This window comes from Paramacrobiotus metropolitanus, unplaced genomic scaffold (genome assembly GCF_019649055.1).
Source record: "Paramacrobiotus metropolitanus isolate TYO unplaced genomic scaffold, Prichtersi_v1.0 Parri_scaffold0000020, whole genome shotgun sequence".
Lineage (NCBI taxonomy): Eukaryota > Metazoa > Tardigrada > Eutardigrada > Parachela > Macrobiotidae > Paramacrobiotus > Paramacrobiotus metropolitanus.
In genome coordinates, this window is record NW_026570240.1 from 343,733 (window position 1) to 360,483 (window position 16,751).

Below are 16,751 nucleotides of genomic sequence, written 5' to 3' on the forward strand. Positions count from 1 at the left end.
ACATTAAGCAAAACGTAAGTAAAGCCCAAGTAACAAGCCAATGATAATCATGATGTCCATCAGGGTTTTGGCGCTGATCATTTGGTAGCACAAGCGCCCATGTTTCTGCAACGTTTTTGGCTTCCACAATTTTACGAGTAAAATGTAAATTGTAAAAGTACGGTTGCGAATCGTCACCTCATCGGTCCTGGAAATTTTCGGGGTTATTTCGGTTTGTGAAATTGAAGTATCTTTGCAGAATCTCATAAGTTAAGTTGAGGAGAATGGCATCGCTGCAGAACCGCGGCAATCAGCAGCCGCAGCGAGTGCTCGGTAATAAGCCTGCAGCTCGACCTGGCCTCCAGAATCCTTCCAACAAAGTTCTCCAAGCAATTCCCGAGAAAAAGATTGTCACGAACCTTCAGAACAAACAGGTAAATATTGCCTACTTAACTATTGTTACAATAGTTTTGTTGAGGTAGCAGGAAAGTAAAATGCTGAATGTGTGGTACCGTAACTAGTAAACGAAAGTTTCTAAACGGTGTTTGGTTTAGTCTTATTGTTAGCATTACTACTATTCGCGTCAAGTGTAAGGCTTTCATATCTTTTGAATTAGTAATTTAGTTCGTAAGAAAATCGTATTTATTGCTACCTGTGTTCGAAAATGTCTGGCCAGTGTTTTTAGAAAACAGGTAGCGCACTCTTACCATTTCAGCACGCTGACCTCTTGGCACGTGCGTTGACACTGTGACGTCGTTGGCTATGAAAGCAGCGTAGCAATTTAAAGACCCGCAAGATGAGAGTTGATTGGGAGACTGTTTTCTGTTTGTTTTTATATGCTTTTAAAGGTGCAAAAATTAAATTTATTATTTTATATGGTATATCTTCCTTTTGCAGCAGAACGATGCCAAATTCAAAGAACCAACGCAATCCAGACTGCCCACTCTGTCCACACTTCGGCAGAATATCACACTCGAAAAACGGCAGAAACTGCTTCAAGATGTTGTGCGGACAGGAGGAAAAGAAAATGGTAATGGTCGCTTTTTGGTTTAGCGCTTTGCATCCGTGTGGATTGCTGTAGGCCATGTACTGCAGGTTTCATGACGTACAAAGCGCGACCAGAGGACGTACCGGACATCTACGCAGACGATGTGGGAAACGAAGCGCTGGTGGTAGCATATGTGGAACACATCTACACTTACCTGTATCACCGCGAGGTACGGATATGGACCGTCATCTTTCTACATTGCTAGTTAACCATAACTATGGCCTATTCCCTTTTACAGTGCTTTTTACCTTGCTGATTTTTTAACCATTCACGTGTTTATGTCATTTGCATATGCCGAATGTTTTGCAGCAGCATTCCCTTCTGTCGAAAGACTATATGGACGGGATGTCGGTCAATCCAAGGATGCGGACAATACTGGTCGACTGGATTGTCAGCGTGACGCACAAATTTAAAATGTGTCAAGATACTCTTTTCTTGTCCCTGAACATCGTCGACCGATTTCTTTCTGTACGCGTCTTTACGCTTTGTGCTTGTACTGTAATTGCTTTGTGCAGTAGCTTTACCCGATCATGTACGCTGCAGATTCCTGAAATCGATGTCACGAAAGATGAACTGCAGCTGATCGGAGTGACCGCCATGTTCGTTGCCGGAAAGTTCGAAGAAGTCTATCCGCCGGATTTGGAGGACTATGTGTATATCTCGGATCAGGCTTGCACGAAAAACCAGATTCTGGACTGTGAGATGATGATGGTGAACGCGTTAAACTTCGATTTCACTCGGCCGTTACCCGTGCATTTTCTTCGACGCTGCTGTAAAGCTGCAAATGTATGAGTTTCCTGTTGCAACTCATCTAAAGGATGCGCTGTAATGTGTCTGATGTTTAGGCAAACCCGGACGAGTATTGTTCAGCTAAATTCCACTTAGAATTGGCACAAATGCACATCGATTTTGTGGAGGTTAAACCATCTCTCTTGGCTGCCGGAGCGCTGTATTTGGCTCTTCTGTTTCGTCGCAGGCTAAGTGATTTCTGGGTATGTTTGCGCTTAAAGAGGGTCGAAACTCGAAAGGCTAACGAAAAATTTGGCCGGCATTTTCGGACTAGTCAACTCGATATGATCCATCTTGTACAAATATTTCAGGATTCCAAACTGACGTATTACAGTAGTTACGAAGAAGGAGCGGTGAAGCAGATGGCTTCGAGGTTGCTTGATGTCCTGAAACAAGCACGAACAGCTAGGTTGCAGGTAAAGTTCTGTAAAGCTAATATACGAATACGGTAACTGTTGTGAACCGTGACGGTGCCATTCATTTGATCGCGCATTTTCAGATTACTGACAAAAGTAAAACTGGTAAAACGCTTGTTGCAGTGTATCATTAAGAAATACGCCACACCGAAAAACTTTGAGTCATCCAATATAACCGACCTGGAGCTGGATGAGGTCGCAAAGCATTTTGGTAGAAGCTGAAAAGACTGGACGTTCACTAGGCATTCCAGATCTGTTTACCACTGAATATTCGTTTTCGGATCGATTTGGAGTACTGATTCTGTTGTAAATACTTCCTAGTTGTGTTCTTAGTCTTTTCTACTCCATTTGCATATGCTGTTGTTTCTCTGAGTAGGGAATGAGTCACGCGTGTTTAATGTCTTGACTGCGTTGTTTAACATTTTTAAAGTGATTCTTTCTAAAGGTGTACTGATCTATGCGTACTTACCTTCCGTGATCCTGTTGGGACTTTGCACTTTGCAGACTGTCGCAGTGTTCAAATCACAATCCAAATTCTGCGTGCGTATTTCTGTTATATTGTAATATTATTTTGTATGCATGCTTGGCTAATTGGCTTTAGCAAATGGCAACTTGTTTAAGGTGAAACCTCATTCTGTGTCACTGATAGTTAATACTCGTACTGTAAAATTGTGCCACTGTTTAAAACTTCATCAAAAACAAAAAATTAATCTGATTTCGTACCTGAACATTTTTTATGAAGTAGCCATGGCTACTGGCTTTATTAATATTGGTTGTCAGCTTAGGAATCATGCACTGGTGATGCGATCAACGGTTACAACGCGCTTCGTGTTGACAAATCAGTGATGAAACTCTAAATTAAGAATTACTTACTTATACGATCGTGGTAAACAATATTTACCATGATGAATAATTACTAGTACTGTATTAATTTTGCGCAACGTGTCCTCCAGGAAACTAACTAACATTAGATACTTACTAACCTAAAATTGATATACATTTAGTACAAGCATTCTCAGCCAAAGTGCCGCTATAAAAGCATAATACAGAGATTCAAGTTAATTAACTAGGTCTGAGTACCCGTACAATTAAAAGCTCTGATCAAGATTTGTGAGACTAAGGGCATACCTCTTCTGTCGGTGCACACTGCACAGGAAATCATGCTCACGGATATTGCATACACGGTGATCTACTTTAACCTTTAACTTGCTAATTGAATATTTGGCTTGGGCGTACGAATCATCTATGAAAAACTCTAACTGTTGCTGTTTTAAGTATATTATTTTTATCTTATTCGTGATTTATGCAGTGTTTTCGAAAACATGTGAATCATTGTGTTCTATGCAGATAAGGGACTAGTTTCTTTACATTGCACATCGACGCAAAGTTAACCACCACAATGCACTGTGCCGTGGTGCAATGGTTATCAGTCATTCCGTGCTTTACATAGTAAGTTATTAGTTCAAACTTATTTATTATTTTTATAATTATGCCTGGCTGTAAAAATTTCGCTTCCCGATATCCCCCTGTGTAAATTTATGTAGTTATAGTGCACGATATGCAGAATAGCAATCGTGTGTAAAATACTATAACGTCATTGGTGTCACAATAGTGTGCAATAAAAAAGACAATGCAGCACAAAAAAGAAACATAATTATAACTTATATATATTTGTCAGCCCCGGATAGAATCGCCGATCGTTTGGTCCATCATGTTTAAAAGCGAATTTGCTGACTGTACACAAGCAACATAACATAAAAGTTAGAATAATACATATGTCGATTGTTAAACAGAATAGACCCTGTCGCTGCACACCTTCAAGTACTCTGTAATTTAAGGTGTGTTTTATTTTTAGCTAATAAATTTACGACTGCTGCTCGCTTAGTTTCGTTATCTTGAATGATCTCAGAGGGTTTCTTTCACTTACATCTACATTTTAAACTTTCATTGAATCTGTCGGCTGGTTTCTTTAAACCAAAATCGCACTTGAACTTAAGGTCACTTTAAAGGTGCGCAGCGAAAGTACTAATCATACATATTATGACGATCGATGACGATTGATATGCTACTTTGTATACTTCTAATCATAATTATATTCTTCGTAATTATATTCTATATTACGATTTCAGGGTTTCGCACTTGGCCATTTCTTTGTGACCTCTCTGTGAGTATACTGTAAGTGGCATGCACTCACTGTGGCAGTAACGCCAACCACTCGCGATCATAAACCTAGGTGTCTAGGGACCAATGTCAACTAGTATCTAATAAGTTATTTTTACTTTTTCAGATTTTGGTCTTGTGCCATAGTTGGTTTTAGAAAGATTTATTGCTCATTGGTTATAAGGCTATATATACCACCGCACAACAAAAATTATTTTTTAATCTACCCGTAGCTGGCAAAAGTTTCGCAAGGTAGAAAAGATGAAGTAAAACACGGTACTGTTTTGTTGAGCAACAAACAATGTACTGCACAGTGATAGCACTGGTACTCATACTTAACGGATTTGCATTAGGATCCTCCTGGAAGATCTTATGCCAATTGGATACCTGTTTTATAACACCGCTTATATTGCCGGTATATGTTTTTATTATTTGTACTGACTCTCACATCTTGATTGCATCAACTGCAGTATATCATTTGTAAAATGAATCTATTATCACAGGTTACCTTGTAAGCAAAGTTTTTCCCACATTGCGCATTTTATTTTTACTGGTTGCAGGTTTTGCTTGGGCAGGCTACCAATCAGAATCAAAAGAGCCGTTAATTATAGTAAGTAAGCGCATGCTCCTAATAATATAATATTATGTTGTTGTTCACGATTCTTCGGAAAAACTGCAACAGAATTAGGCAAGCAGTAGCAACTCACAAAATTACGCGTGCATGATATATTGCTGGCCAATAATTACCATTTAACAACGAATGTCAATTACGGCATCAGGTGTTGATTATCTGCGTGATGGCTGTATGTTTGGATCTAATATCCGTTGTGGCGTACTTTCCAGCAGGTATGTACGAGCTGCAACATCCAAGAAACAGGCATCAATGGTTAATTTTTAAGGTTACACCCCAACGCGGCACACCGCTCCCTTGCTGTACATGGGTGGCCTCTCCATTTTCCAGCTTTTCTGTCGCTTCCTGGGAATGTACTTGATTTGTCGGGACTACTCATACCGGGGCGGAAATGTTCATGACCTGTTCCCATGTGCTGCCTGTATGTGCAGCCGGTACACGAATTATGCACATTTTCTCGTATTCCCATTCATGTTCAAAGTAACAGACCCTAGAATTCTCCAACAGCTTTTTCACCAAAAACGTTATACCAGCGATTAAGTCGCACTTCCGCCGATAAGGATGAAACAGATACCGCCCCCTCATCCAGCAGCGACACTAACCAAGCTGCAACTGCGAGTCATCCGGCGGCGGAATGTGGAACAGACACCAACACCGACTACTACCAAAATGTACGGACTAGTAATGCTGAAAATCCTGTCAGCCAAACAGATGTTCCTCCTGTCTTTCCAGCAACATGTTCTTGCAAACCTTCGCCCCTGACAGCCGACCAGAATGATCCCTGGAGAGTGTACACCTGCAGTTCCGATGAACTGCCCTTTTGTCAACGACTGATCAATGGCACGGGAGATTAGCGTTAAGCACGTAACCCCAAGGAATGCAGCCTTCTGCATTGGCCATCAAACTTGACATTCTAAGCTTATGTGTTGTACGAGTGTGCTATGATATCCAGATCATGGCGTTTCAACGATATTAAAACTTGCGAATAAGTGGATTTGTACATTTAAACAGAAGCACGATAACCACAATAACACAACTATGCCAAATACCGATTGTGAGTACCAGAGCTTAAATAGCAGTAGCGCTATGCGCATTATGCGATGTAATCTCCCTAAAAGTGGCGCAGTCATTCCCAAGCAAAAGATCCCGATGACAAGGCCCATAATTGTTCAATGTGGCCTAAGCCGAAAATGGAATGTCGCAGTTATATACTGCAGTTATGACACAAGAGTGGCAAGTGAACATTCATAAAGTTAAAAACGCGGTAATAATTATACAGAACAGTAACTCAAAAGAAGACGAAATCGCCGAAACCGGTTCGTACACGTGGACAAAAAACACAACGTCCGCAAAAGCGTTGTACGAAACCAAAATAATATTTCCACTAAGGAAAAAAACGAGCAGTAAGCGAGATGTCAAAAAGCATCCGACAATTACGCACTAACCCTAATACTAAAATTTTATATACTGTATGTGTACACATTCTACTTAATGATAACTGATAGACAAGCATGCTTTAAACCTGAAAAAAATATACGGATGATTCTTTTTTTTGAGTCGCCTTACGGGTCATACATAAAACGATTCCAAGGCTCGTCCAGTCTAAGCATGATTCTTCTTAAACGAAGTACATGTTGTTCTTCCCCTTTGGATCCGTGAAGTTCTCGTGAATTTTGATTTTCTCGTTCAGCAGTTTGATATCGATGGAGGAACCAGATCCGGAACCAGAAGACGGAGTACTTATTCTGAAACACAAAATAACATTACTTATAGGAAAAAAAGATGCAAACTTTTAAAGTCTCTTACGTGTCTATTCCACTGTCCGAAAGATGGTGGCGCGCCCGAAAGGCAACATGATGCGCGTAATAAGCTGGGGCCGGAATAGAGACACTGCGATTGCAGCGCGCATAGCAGTATGTCAGATAATATGAGAATAATTCAATTTCGTTAGCACTGAAGTCCGAATCATCATACAGGACATTGTAGTGCGCTGGGCGAGATGTTCCCTATGAAAAATTTAAAAATTGGACACCCAACAACAAAAGATAACTAGGAAGTAATAAGCAGATTTTTAAGATGCAGCGGTGCAGCCTACATTTTACACTAAACCATTCCTCAACTCAAAATCTTATCAATTCGGCCCAAACTTGTACAGTAACGTTATACCGTTCCAGCATACGTAAGCTTAGAAGTTTTCAACTGACCTGCAGACCTCCATGACTGCACAAGAAATAATCCATTTCGGTGAAGTGGCAGATTCCCTTATCCACCACAGTGCCTATTAAATAAATGGTTTCAGCTAAATCGTACACAAACGGGAATTTGTTGCCAGAGGCAAACCGATGTCGACCGTCCTACCTGCTGGCACGTTCTCGCCACGACCAACTTCATCGTTCTTATTCTGACAGAAAAATCTGGTGTGATGACGTTTGCCAACAATGACGTATGTGATGTGGGGTTGATAGCCCGGTTCCAGTTTGTTACAGGCACGCTGAAGGGCGTATACTTCCTGGTGCATGACCTGATAGCAAAATTCGTTATTTCACCAGTGCAATAAAAAGGTAGTGACATATGTGAAACGGTAGTTGCGCTATGTCTACCTGCTCAAATTGCCCTTCAGAGACACCGTCCCGGTAGAAAATAATCCTTTCCGGTTTGCGGCCACCATTGCGATTTCGAAATTCAATCAACAGTTCGGCAATCAAATCGCGCAGACAATCTGCCATAATCTCCTGTCGATGGCCCTGAGCACTCACGCGAGCACTGTATGATGTAAACGTCCTATTATGGCTGGCAACAACGGCCGCAATCGATGGTTTATCTTTGGACTCTCCTGGTGACGGATGCGTAACATCAGCTCCAAATACTATGGTCGGCTGAATAAAATGAAGTTTATTAGCAACAAATAATACCAATAATTTGAGTAACATCCAAGCTCGGTATCAACTGCTTCATCCGAGTTATCAAAAACCGCCCTTCAAGCAAAATGAGGACTTTCCACCCAAAAATAACCACTATACCTATACAAGAGATTTTAAGCGCGTAAGCTACTAAATTAACATACGTCCAGGTCACACTATTAAAACAAGCATGTACCGCAAATCATCTCAAGGTGCTCATACTGTTTCTCAAAACCATAAAATTTACCTTTTCCACAAAACGTTTCAGGTGTTCGAACATCCTCGGGAGCGGTTTATCCTTCGCAGTTAAGAAATTAGACACATGTACGTTCACGCCACCAACTTTTGCATTGACTTTCAGAAGCACGTTCCCAACTAGTTGCTGTAATTTGGGACCGCTGTTTTTCTGTATCGTAAAGCCCTTGACGACCTGTGTTTGTACCCCCACAATCACGTCGCCGGCTTTTTTTACTTCAGGGTACTGTGTGTCCTGACTGATCAACACCATAATTAAATCCACTTTGACACTCCCAAAGTTTTTGACGATCTGCCGCATAATTTGGACAAAGTCGGGATTTCGCCAGTCAGTAACTTTAGGTACTTTCTGTTGTTCCGGATAGTTTATGTCCATCCCCTAAAAATGTAATCAGACATTTCCGAGTACGTCACTGACCAGGGCACTATCAGAGACTATAAGTTCGGAAATATTAGTATTGTATGTTTCTGTTTAACACCGAGTAACCATAGCGCATGCTTAAAAATGTTGATGTCTGCCAAGGTATAGTCGGCGTGGCCGAACGTATATATAACAGGAAAAACTACTGTACACTGTTTTCAGAAATATCTTTTAGTATACGGTACTTGAGGGTGGCTCTGTCTTGAACAGAAATATAAGTTTTCGAAGTGAATAACACCGGACCCAGTCCGAGTGAGTAGGAAATGTATAATCTCTCCAATCTCTCCCAGTTTACCTTTTGCTTTCCCATGTTAACCAGCGATTCGACGAATGCGGAAACATCAACACGCCGCTCATCCACCAAGCTAATGATTACCCAATTTTTCAGTATTCCGGGAGTAGCGAATCTAATGTTACGGGGGTCGAATGTTCCTGCAAAAATGACGATCTGAGTAAAAATACAGCTCTTATTTGTGTTAATTCTAGACTTGTCCGTCTTCGACGTTGTTAATCAGATCAATGTTAAGTAACAAATACGTTCTTAAAGCCAATATAATGCATACCATCAGCTGATTTGACTGTTACAGCTTTGTCTCCGGCTGTAATAGTGGGAGCATCCAACTGTCTGCCTTCCACTTTGGCCATATCTTTGTCAACCGTGATACCAAATTCTTTCAAAGTCGGGTCGGTGTCATATTTAACACCATTTCGGCGAGTGTTCTCCACGAATCTTTTGCGATCATTTGCTGCAACGAAAACGTGTTAAAAATCGTCAAACGTAGGAGGTCATCACAAGAAATTTGAGAATATGGTCACTCCAGTGCCATGGTTATTTCCATGTTACAGTTGTGGACAGGTTTTAGTAAAAAAAGTATACGACGAAATGTATATATACGAATGTTATAAGATACACATGGTTGATGTATCATGTACCAGTCTGTGTGCATTTTTTCACCATCGCCGCCGTCTGATCCGAAGTCATTCTTTTGTCGCATTTTTGCTCTGCCAAGCAGCAGACTTCAAGTGGTAAATAACTTCCTTTCGTTCCCACCTGCAAGCAGAATACAGGAATAAAATACTCGTACATAAGCGCTTGTAAGTCAAACTATATCATAACATTCCATAGTAGGGCGACTAAACAGCTATAAGATCGTTACGTAATAGGTACTCATTATCAGTAGCTACATTTATTCGTATCATACGAATATCCAGCCTGCAGTTTGACGCTGCCGAATACTGAAAAGAAGCCGCCTCACCTTTAAGCAAGGTAATCCACGATGTTTTAGCACGATGTTGTACTCAGACTTAAAATAATCTGCTACACTTTTTTGTTGTCCATTCAAGTCGAAGAAGAGTTTTTCGGCTGTCTGTTCGGTAACACCAGTCACACGAACGCGCCGGATGCCACCGCTGTGTTTCGTTTCCACCTTTAGCCCTTTGATTTCTTTTTCAAAGGTTTTCCGCTGGATCACGTTTAAACTAGAGGGTGAATCGTTTAGTAATTGGGATAAGAATCCCAACAATTCTTGACGGCCATAGAAAACCGTGTGTGATTTATCCAAGTTTAGCATCACTTTCCACTGCGTGGGTCGGGCACTCTACAAAAAAAGCGAATCAACTAGTTCTAACAAACGAGCTTATGTATTCGAGTCATCGAGTGAGAACGCCTTTGATTGTGCATCTGAAAACTAAAGGCTGAATGAACAAGAATAAAATGTCTTTAATAAAGCACGCCAGCGTGCCACTTTAATATGTCTCTGATCAACTCATCCAGCCTTATTCTACAAAGCTTGTTATGGCAACTCGTAAGATACTGCAGCCTATTATCGACAAATTAAATTCTCTAATTGGGAAACAGAAAATAAGTGAGTCAATGCCCAGGCCATACGACTCTCAAATGAGGATGACGGTATTACACGCCTTTGTGCAATGCGAAGCCGAAACATACTGTACTGCACCGCACTTACGGAGTAGTATCCTGTCCACATGTCCCTTCCCTGACCGAGAGGTACAGGTTCCGCTAAATGTCGCGAGAAATATGATCGCCGAATAGCAATATTGGTTGCGGTTGACAAAGCTGCTTGTCGAAACACCGTGTTAATGCACTGAAGAATCTGTAACCGGAGCGCGTAATATAACACAAATGCGTGCTGGGACATCCAATTTTCACAGGTTGGAACAAAATTCAGAACGAAACTCACAACAATAGGCATAGTATCGCGCTTTCCTGCCATACAATCGTAGAGTTCAACCCATGATATCGCCAGTGGTTTGCACTGCTGGACAGAAACCTGAAGAAAATAAATATTATCTATCAGAAATGATACGTATAATCTAGTTTACCATCCACAGTTTACAGCCCAAGATTACGTAACTAAGATTTACGATACAAATGTAGTAATTTTTCACAAAACAGTAATTAAAACGTACTAACAATAAGTGTTGTTTCAAGAATAACCGCCTGCATAACTGATGACGCACAGAATTTTCATAAAGAGTTCAAAGGCTTAAATTATGCACACCAAATTCCAGTATCAAGGGTTACTTTACCGTTTTATTTGCCTATTCGTTTTGTTTGCGAACACATTTATAGCGAAAACAATCAGATAAAAAATACTTTCTCCTGTACTTTCAGCCAGTGCAGTGAACATAGTACGCTGTTTGGTAATCGAAACGAGTTCGAATTCGAACCGGACTGCATCACAATCACAACCTGCCACGTACGCAATAGTAATTGCAATTGCAAGATGTCAAGATTATTAAACATTCGAATTTTCGAATCAAAATGGCGAAAACATTAAGTATCAACTTTTTTATCGCAGAACAAAGAGCGGAGTAAAACCACAGTCTCAAACAGACCACAATGTTTTATCGTCTTATGGTATATTGGTACGAGTATGCGTGCAAAATTCAGTTCACAAATGCCCGAGAGGCAAAATAAAGATTAACTAAAATTGCTAAAACTGCTGAACTGACACTTAAAAAATTTACACAATCAGCTGCATATTAATAATATCATTACAATAACTTGCAGCGGTAAAATGAAAAATTATATTGATTCTCAGCCAGTTAGCGCAATCACCAGTGACTACTCGGATCATAAATACACTGCAGTTAAAATGAACCGAAATCATTTTCGAATATACGACAAAAAGTAAAATATCAATTTTCAATTAGTAAGACAAAGTTCTTTATGGTTTTCCCTCTGACATCGTTGTCAAAACAGTAAGTATGAATTATTCAATCATAATTTATGATAATTATATTATTATAACCACAAGCATACACACCCGCACTAATCGTTCTCCACCTTCTTCGTCTCGGGGCACAGTCACCAGCTCCGAAAAAACATGATCTGGAGCAACCTTCAATTCCTTCACGGAGTACAAGTTTTTTTCTCCATCATAAGCAGGTTTGCAGCCGTTCAGAAAGGGCTGTGTGTTCGGTGCGCTCAGGAAAAGCGACATGATCTTCTGCTTCAGCACTCTGGGGACCGCTTTGGGATCTTTAGCGGGCGCATTTTCCTTCTTTTTCTTCTCCTTTCTCTGGGTACCTGTCTGTGGTGCGTCTCCGGCGGCCGGGTCGCTTCTCTCGAACAGCATATCCACATCGTAATGATAAATGTATCCCGACGTGGGAGTTCTAATGCCATAATGGTTGGCATGCAGCGGAACTGGTCGTCCCAAGCTTCCAAATCCTTTCTTCGGATCCCGTTTTACAGCCACCAATGTTGCCATTCTGACCAATCATGCAGAGAAGCTTCTGTAAAAATTATGCCTGGTTAGAAGTTTTTAAATTTTGAATTACAGAATTATGGTTAAAGACCATTAAAGTATAAAGTATAAACCTTCGTTTACATAATCTGATAATCGTCTCTACTCTTGTCCACGTACCAAGCCAGCCAAATCACCAAAATAATAAAATGCTCACCTGTCACTGTACTGTACAGTACTCTATTGGAGAGTCTATAGTAGAAAGCGATTAGAACCACAGGCTGCTGCGGCTTTAATACTGTACCATTATTAGTACAGCAGCCTGCAGCAGTGCAGTAGTACTACTCGACACGCACTTTAAAAGAGTTCTGTAAGATACAGAGCCGGAAGTTCTGTAATATTTTGTGACCACCCCTTATCTCTGATTGGACGCCCGAGTTAAAGTGTTCTGTATCTAAAAGGAACTCTCCTGGCTCCGTTACGATACAGAACTCGTACTTTTACCAAGTCAAAATTATTTTTTGATGTGGATGCCCAGCCCCGTACGTCGAAAGTCCTGTTTGTTTCTATTGAAACAATATTCCAGTTCTGCTTGTTAACTGTTTTAGCTGCCTAAGACTGTGCATGTTTCATGATGTTTGAATTTGTATCGATGGCAACTTCGCCATAGCCGTCAGCGCAGAGCTGCGAGGAATGATAAATTCCACCTCACCGTACTTTCCGTGCGAAGTTGTCTTTCGCTTTTTCACTAGTCATTTGATTTCTTCAACATACCACAACTTTGAAATGTCAGAAAAACAGAAAGGAACGGCTGCAAAATTGAAATGAAAAATACATGAATTGTTGGCAAATTCGGCTACAGTAACTGGGCACTGTTTGACGCTAATGGTCTCGTTGCTCTGTAACGCTCTATAAGATTCAGTGCTGTACCATTGGTAGATTCACTTTTACAGAACTTCCGGTACTTTATGTTACAGAACTCATTTAAAGTGCGTGTCGAGTAGTACTACTGATGGTTAAGTATAGTTTCAAGTGTGTACTTACTTGTACAGTAGAACAGGCTCGGTACACGGTAGTCGTTACGGTAGGCTCGCTCTGTAGGTTACGGTTGCTCACGACGCAAAATCTATGGAAAAAATATTGAAAAAATTATGGATTACCGCATTTCGTTTACAATAATTCGTTACAATACGTAAGTCGAATTCGCAGGCTGCGATATTCATTAAAAAGAAATTTTGATTAATAAAGTACGATAATATCGTACTGTATTTCCCTGTTTCCGTGCAAGAAAAAAAGCTAACAGCAATGCGCAGATGTCGTCAGTTGGCTATATAACAAGTAAAACATTAAACATTCTCTTGTTAGCCAGTTTACCACACGCCGCGAACGAAACACAACGAAGATTAATTCAGGAATTAAATGACAGAAAACTGATAGTTTTCGAGTACGTTTTCACTATCAAGTAACTTCAGCTACGTACGTTGTGTGGATTCAAAAACTCTGGAGTTTTGCTTATATATGCCGAAAAGGACACCATTGGTCACTTTAAGCGTCCGTAAAACATAGTTTCTCTAATTGCAAAGTGTTAGAGGAATACTGGTTAGTACAGTTTTCATTATGTCTGCTTTTACCACTTATGAACTATTGGAACTTGATAGAATGTTTAAATTAAAATGGGCAACAAACAAATAATTTCCATTTTAATTTTTAAAGTAAAGTACCTCTGGTATCGTTAAGAGCACTGCAGTGTGGGGATGCCAGTAAGAGGAGAAAGTACTTACGATTAACTGCAAGTTACAACCGTGCATTCATCCAGCCTTTACAGATGACGGTACGTACTTACTTACGTACTGGCAGGAATAGTCTATGACATACCGGTACCGTAGAAATAAATTTTGCTAGGATTATACGCATACAACCGTAACTGCGCCTGTGATTTTTCGATGTCACACTTTCATCCGACCTGCTTCGGCTCCTTACTGGAATTTGTACTGTACTTAGTTAATCGGAGATCCATCCGTACAAAGTTATCGATTTTTCAATTTAATTCGTCCTGTTATGGACCTGAGCGGGTTCGGATTAACCTTAGCTGTGGGATAAGCAACTGCAGAACCGGCAAATGCCTCGACCGTGCGCGACGTCGAGAGGATGTGCGGCGTGCGGGAATTGATGCATTTCCACGCGGATGCGGTAAAGGTTAATATTGATAGTAGTCATGCTCCAGTTGGATACGTAGCTCAAGTACTTACTTAACATTCTGCGGGGTACGTGTCTGGGCCGAGCACTTGGTTGTAGCAAACTTTTTCAGCGAGTATATCCGCAACTTTTCATGTATCTCCTGCCAGAACGAACAATATGGGAGACGTCAAGCCGCCGAAAAACCGTTCCGAAGAAATCCTCAAAGGGTTCAAATTGTAAATAGATTACCCTGATTGACTCTTTTCCTTTGTGTAGATTATTCAGCACAGTCTCAGCATGCTCTGAATTATTGCAGAAACTGGATGAATCTCCGTGATGCAGATACGGGAAAAATATTGTGGCAAGGCGAGGATGACCTGTGCGTATAACGCTTGAATTCTTCCTATCAAAGCTACTCGCAATGTTTGACTAAGCAGGCATAGTATTTGCGTGTACGCAGTAGAAACATTTTGAAAACATGATATAAAATTTTCTCGAAAACGTGGTCCGGATTATTTTCTGCTTGCAGAGTTAATAGTTAAAAATTTCGCAGTTAATTACAGATTACAGATACTAACTGGAAAGTACACTTTTGTTTTTTCAGGTCGCTTCCAGGCTTGGAACACATAGGTATTGACTTGTTGCTGTTAGTGTGCTTGTCTGTGATGTTCAGTTGCTCATTGCAGCTGATTTCACATACGATTTAGTGTAGCACTCTTAGTTTTTAGTTCACAAGTCAGGTGGATATCCTGCAACAAAAAATATCATGAAATTTACCTAAAGTATCATGAAATATCCAGGTGGATATCTCTACATAATTGATAATAAATTATTATCAGTTATCTAGCAAAGTACATAAAATCTAGATTCATCAGGTATTTATACTTCTTTACATTCTTTCTGACAATGGCTAGCGCCGGTGAAATATAACTGGCATCGTTAGAGCTGCATAACTCACTAGTACTGCCTCTGCAAATTAGACTAATCATATCAATTTGCTCCAGCTCGAGTTCCAAAGGAAATACTGAAGTGTCGGGCTGTATCCCGCGAAGTGAATTTTTCCTCGGCTGAACAGATGGATAATTTCCGGTTGGAACAGCGGATCTTCTTCAAAGATCGATGTATTGAAGGTAAGTGCAAATTATCCACTGAGCTCACACAACAGTGGTAACTGATAACCAGACTGATGATTATCGAATTCGATTAGGAGCGACTGGGGAAATATTTCATGAATATTTCTAACCATGGAACGATTATGCTTATTATAAAAAACAATAACTTATTAAATACTGCATTTGTCTGCGGGAAAATTTGCTTAATAATTTCACTGATAACGATGAATTTCTCGCAGAATGGTATTTTGAGTTTGGCTTCGTAATTCCAAATTCCACCAACACATGGCAGTCTTTAATAGAGGCCGCTCCAGAATCTCAAATGCTTCCGCCAAACTTGCTCAGGTATGAAGAAGTGTTTTACGTACAAAGAGTACCAGAATTCTACAAAACGCGAAACTGAAAGGCGAACTGTTTTTGATTGCAGTGGTAATACGGTGATCGAAACTCGATTCTACGACGCTGACCTTTTAGTAAACGTTTCGAAAGTGCGGCTGTTTTACGCCTGATATAATGTGGAAATGTTCGGCTTCCGTATGGAAAGTTTATTATTGTCCACTCAAGTTCTGACTTTCAACGCGTTTCGATTTCACACACCAGTATCCTGTTACTATTCTAGATTTTAAAGATACGTAGCGACTTGTTATTGCGTAATATTAGAATAAATCGAATTTGATGTTGAGTGGCATGTATCGCTGATTTTGCAAAATTAGTACATTTAGCGGTCGTATATCAAACTCCGGCTGTTTTCTTCTTATATAAAAATAAAGTTTTTCTCCAAACTAAGAAATTCGAGAAATGTGTTTATTTGTTGATGTGTTGATTTGTGAGTTGTAAGTAATTATCGCTGTGCGCACAGTAGAACTTGTTGAGATAAAGTCTAGAAAATTAATGGTTTTGGAGCACTCCGGTAAAGCAAAAGTAGCATCATGCCAGCTGGTACAATTTTGGTTCTGCACGAATGTAAAGGATACCAGCCTGTCTCCAGTAAACTGCAATCAGCTTCCGCTTTCAGTTTGATAAGACAAAATTCGTGGATTGAAGGATTCTCGTCTAGAGTGCCCATTCTACCAACGGAAATAAATCATGGAAAAGTAAAACGTTGTACAATACAAACATCAAGAGTATAATTCGCAGGTCAAGAGTGCA

General features: G+C 40.3%; 4 protein-coding genes across 12 annotated transcripts; 3 read left to right on the forward strand and 1 right to left on the reverse strand.

Moving 5' to 3' along the window:
* The first annotated feature begins 91 nt into the window (after nucleotides 1–91).
* Nucleotides 92–2,872, forward strand: LOC129586130 (G2/mitotic-specific cyclin-B-like). 2 transcript variants are annotated; one of them, XM_055479146.1, is made up of 8 exons: nucleotides 92–413; nucleotides 877–1,009; nucleotides 1,075–1,196; nucleotides 1,337–1,495; nucleotides 1,571–1,813; nucleotides 1,873–2,019; nucleotides 2,128–2,232; nucleotides 2,356–2,872. In XM_055479146.1, the coding sequence occupies exons 1-8, from the start codon at nucleotides 264–266 to the stop codon at nucleotides 2,452–2,454; spliced, it is 1,158 nt and encodes a 385-aa protein (XP_055335121.1). In that variant the 5' UTR covers nucleotides 92–263; the 3' UTR covers nucleotides 2,455–2,872. The 2 variants fall into 2 exon arrangements, with proteins under 2 accessions (XP_055335121.1, XP_055335123.1); XM_055479148.1 differs by having other exon boundaries at nucleotides 1,340–1,495.
* A 245-nt stretch (nucleotides 2,873–3,117) lies between these two features.
* On the forward strand, nucleotides 3,118–6,062 carry LOC129586239 (uncharacterized). 5 transcript variants are annotated; one of them, XR_008690115.1, is made up of 9 exons: nucleotides 3,118–3,416; nucleotides 3,580–3,681; nucleotides 4,362–4,396; nucleotides 4,746–4,807; nucleotides 4,953–5,002; nucleotides 5,172–5,238; nucleotides 5,292–5,457; nucleotides 5,531–5,694; nucleotides 5,756–6,061. XR_008690115.1 is itself a non-coding variant. In XM_055479333.1 (9 exons), the coding sequence occupies exons 2-9, from the start codon at nucleotides 3,652–3,654 to the stop codon at nucleotides 5,783–5,785; spliced, it is 591 nt and encodes a 196-aa protein (XP_055335308.1). In that variant the 5' UTR covers nucleotides 3,118–3,416; nucleotides 3,580–3,651; the 3' UTR covers nucleotides 5,786–6,047. The 5 variants fall into 5 exon arrangements, 4 of the variants coding, with proteins under 4 accessions (XP_055335308.1, XP_055335309.1, XP_055335306.1 ...); XM_055479333.1 differs by having other exon boundaries at nucleotides 5,292–5,444; nucleotides 5,756–6,047; XM_055479334.1 differs by having other exon boundaries at nucleotides 5,531–6,062.
* A 113-nt stretch (nucleotides 6,063–6,175) lies between these two features.
* LOC129586238 (protein argonaute-2-like) lies at nucleotides 6,176–12,642 on the reverse strand. 2 transcript variants are annotated; one of them, XM_055479329.1, is made up of 14 exons: nucleotides 12,530–12,642; nucleotides 11,890–12,361; nucleotides 10,801–10,890; nucleotides 10,567–10,713; nucleotides 9,856–10,197; nucleotides 9,533–9,650; nucleotides 9,163–9,345; nucleotides 8,895–9,031; nucleotides 8,171–8,557; nucleotides 7,624–7,899; nucleotides 7,382–7,544; nucleotides 7,228–7,301; nucleotides 6,830–7,029; nucleotides 6,176–6,768 (listed from the first exon to the last, which is right to left on the reverse strand). In XM_055479329.1, the coding sequence occupies exons 2-14, from the start codon at nucleotides 12,334–12,336 to the stop codon at nucleotides 6,642–6,644; spliced, it is 2,691 nt and encodes an 896-aa protein (XP_055335304.1). In that variant the 5' UTR covers nucleotides 12,337–12,361; nucleotides 12,530–12,642; the 3' UTR covers nucleotides 6,176–6,641. The 2 variants fall into 2 exon arrangements, with proteins under 2 accessions (XP_055335304.1, XP_055335303.1); XM_055479328.1 differs by having other exon boundaries at nucleotides 12,493–12,568.
* A 1,583-nt stretch (nucleotides 12,643–14,225) lies between these two features.
* Nucleotides 14,226–16,540, forward strand: LOC129586262 (retinal rod rhodopsin-sensitive cGMP 3',5'-cyclic phosphodiesterase subunit delta-like). Of its 3 annotated transcripts, none has more exons than XM_055479376.1 (7): nucleotides 14,226–14,502; nucleotides 14,658–14,726; nucleotides 14,807–14,869; nucleotides 15,095–15,120; nucleotides 15,495–15,620; nucleotides 15,842–15,947; nucleotides 16,030–16,540. In XM_055479376.1, the coding sequence occupies exons 1-7, from the start codon at nucleotides 14,498–14,500 to the stop codon at nucleotides 16,109–16,111; spliced, it is 477 nt and encodes a 158-aa protein (XP_055335351.1). In that variant the 5' UTR covers nucleotides 14,226–14,497; the 3' UTR covers nucleotides 16,112–16,540. The 3 variants fall into 3 exon arrangements, with proteins under 3 accessions (XP_055335351.1, XP_055335352.1, XP_055335349.1); XM_055479377.1 differs by having other exon boundaries at nucleotides 14,226–14,508; nucleotides 16,030–16,539; XM_055479374.1 differs by having other exon boundaries at nucleotides 14,228–14,502; nucleotides 14,621–14,726; nucleotides 16,030–16,537.
* Nucleotides 16,541–16,751: the final 211 nt, after the last annotated feature.

Coding starts and splice junctions, on each gene's coding strand:
- LOC129586130 (XM_055479146.1), top strand. CDS start 264: ATGGCATCGCTGCAGAACCGCGGCAATCAGCAGCCGCAGCGAGTGCTC. Junction 1,010..1,074: donor GACAGGAGGAAAAGAAAATG/GTAATGGTCGCT, acceptor CATGTACTGCAG/GTTTCATGACGTACAAAGCG. Junction 1,197..1,336: donor CTTACCTGTATCACCGCGAG/GTACGGATATGG, acceptor AATGTTTTGCAG/CAGCATTCCCTTCTGTCGAA.
- LOC129586239 (XM_055479330.1), top strand. CDS start 3,652: ATGGTTATCAGTCATTCCGTGCTTTACATA. Junction 5,003..5,171: donor CAAAAGAGCCGTTAATTATA/GTAAGTAAGCGC, acceptor TTACGGCATCAG/GTGTTGATTATCTGCGTGAT. Junction 5,445..5,530: donor CCTGTTCCCATGTGCTGCCT/GTATGTGCAGCC, acceptor ATTCTCCAACAG/CTTTTTCACCAAAAACGTTA.
- LOC129586238 (XM_055479329.1), bottom strand. CDS start 12,336: ATGGCAACATTGGTGGCTGTAAAACGGGATCCGAAGAAAGGATTTGGA. Junction 7,545..7,623: donor CTGAAGGGCAATTTGAGCAG/GTAGACATAGCG, acceptor TTTTGCTATCAG/GTCATGCACCAGGAAGTATA. Junction 7,302..7,381: donor TGGCGAGAACGTGCCAGCAG/GTAGGACGGTCG, acceptor TTTATTTAATAG/GCACTGTGGTGGATAAGGGA.
- LOC129586262 (XM_055479374.1), top strand. CDS start 14,256: ATGTCACACTTTCATCCGACCTGCTTCGGCTCCTTACTGGAATTTGTA. Junction 14,503..14,620: donor TGCATTTCCACGCGGATGCG/GTAAAGGTTAAT, acceptor AAACTTTTTCAG/CGAGTATATCCGCAACTTTT. Junction 14,870..15,094: donor TGGCAAGGCGAGGATGACCT/GTGCGTATAACG, acceptor TTGTTTTTTCAG/GTCGCTTCCAGGCTTGGAAC.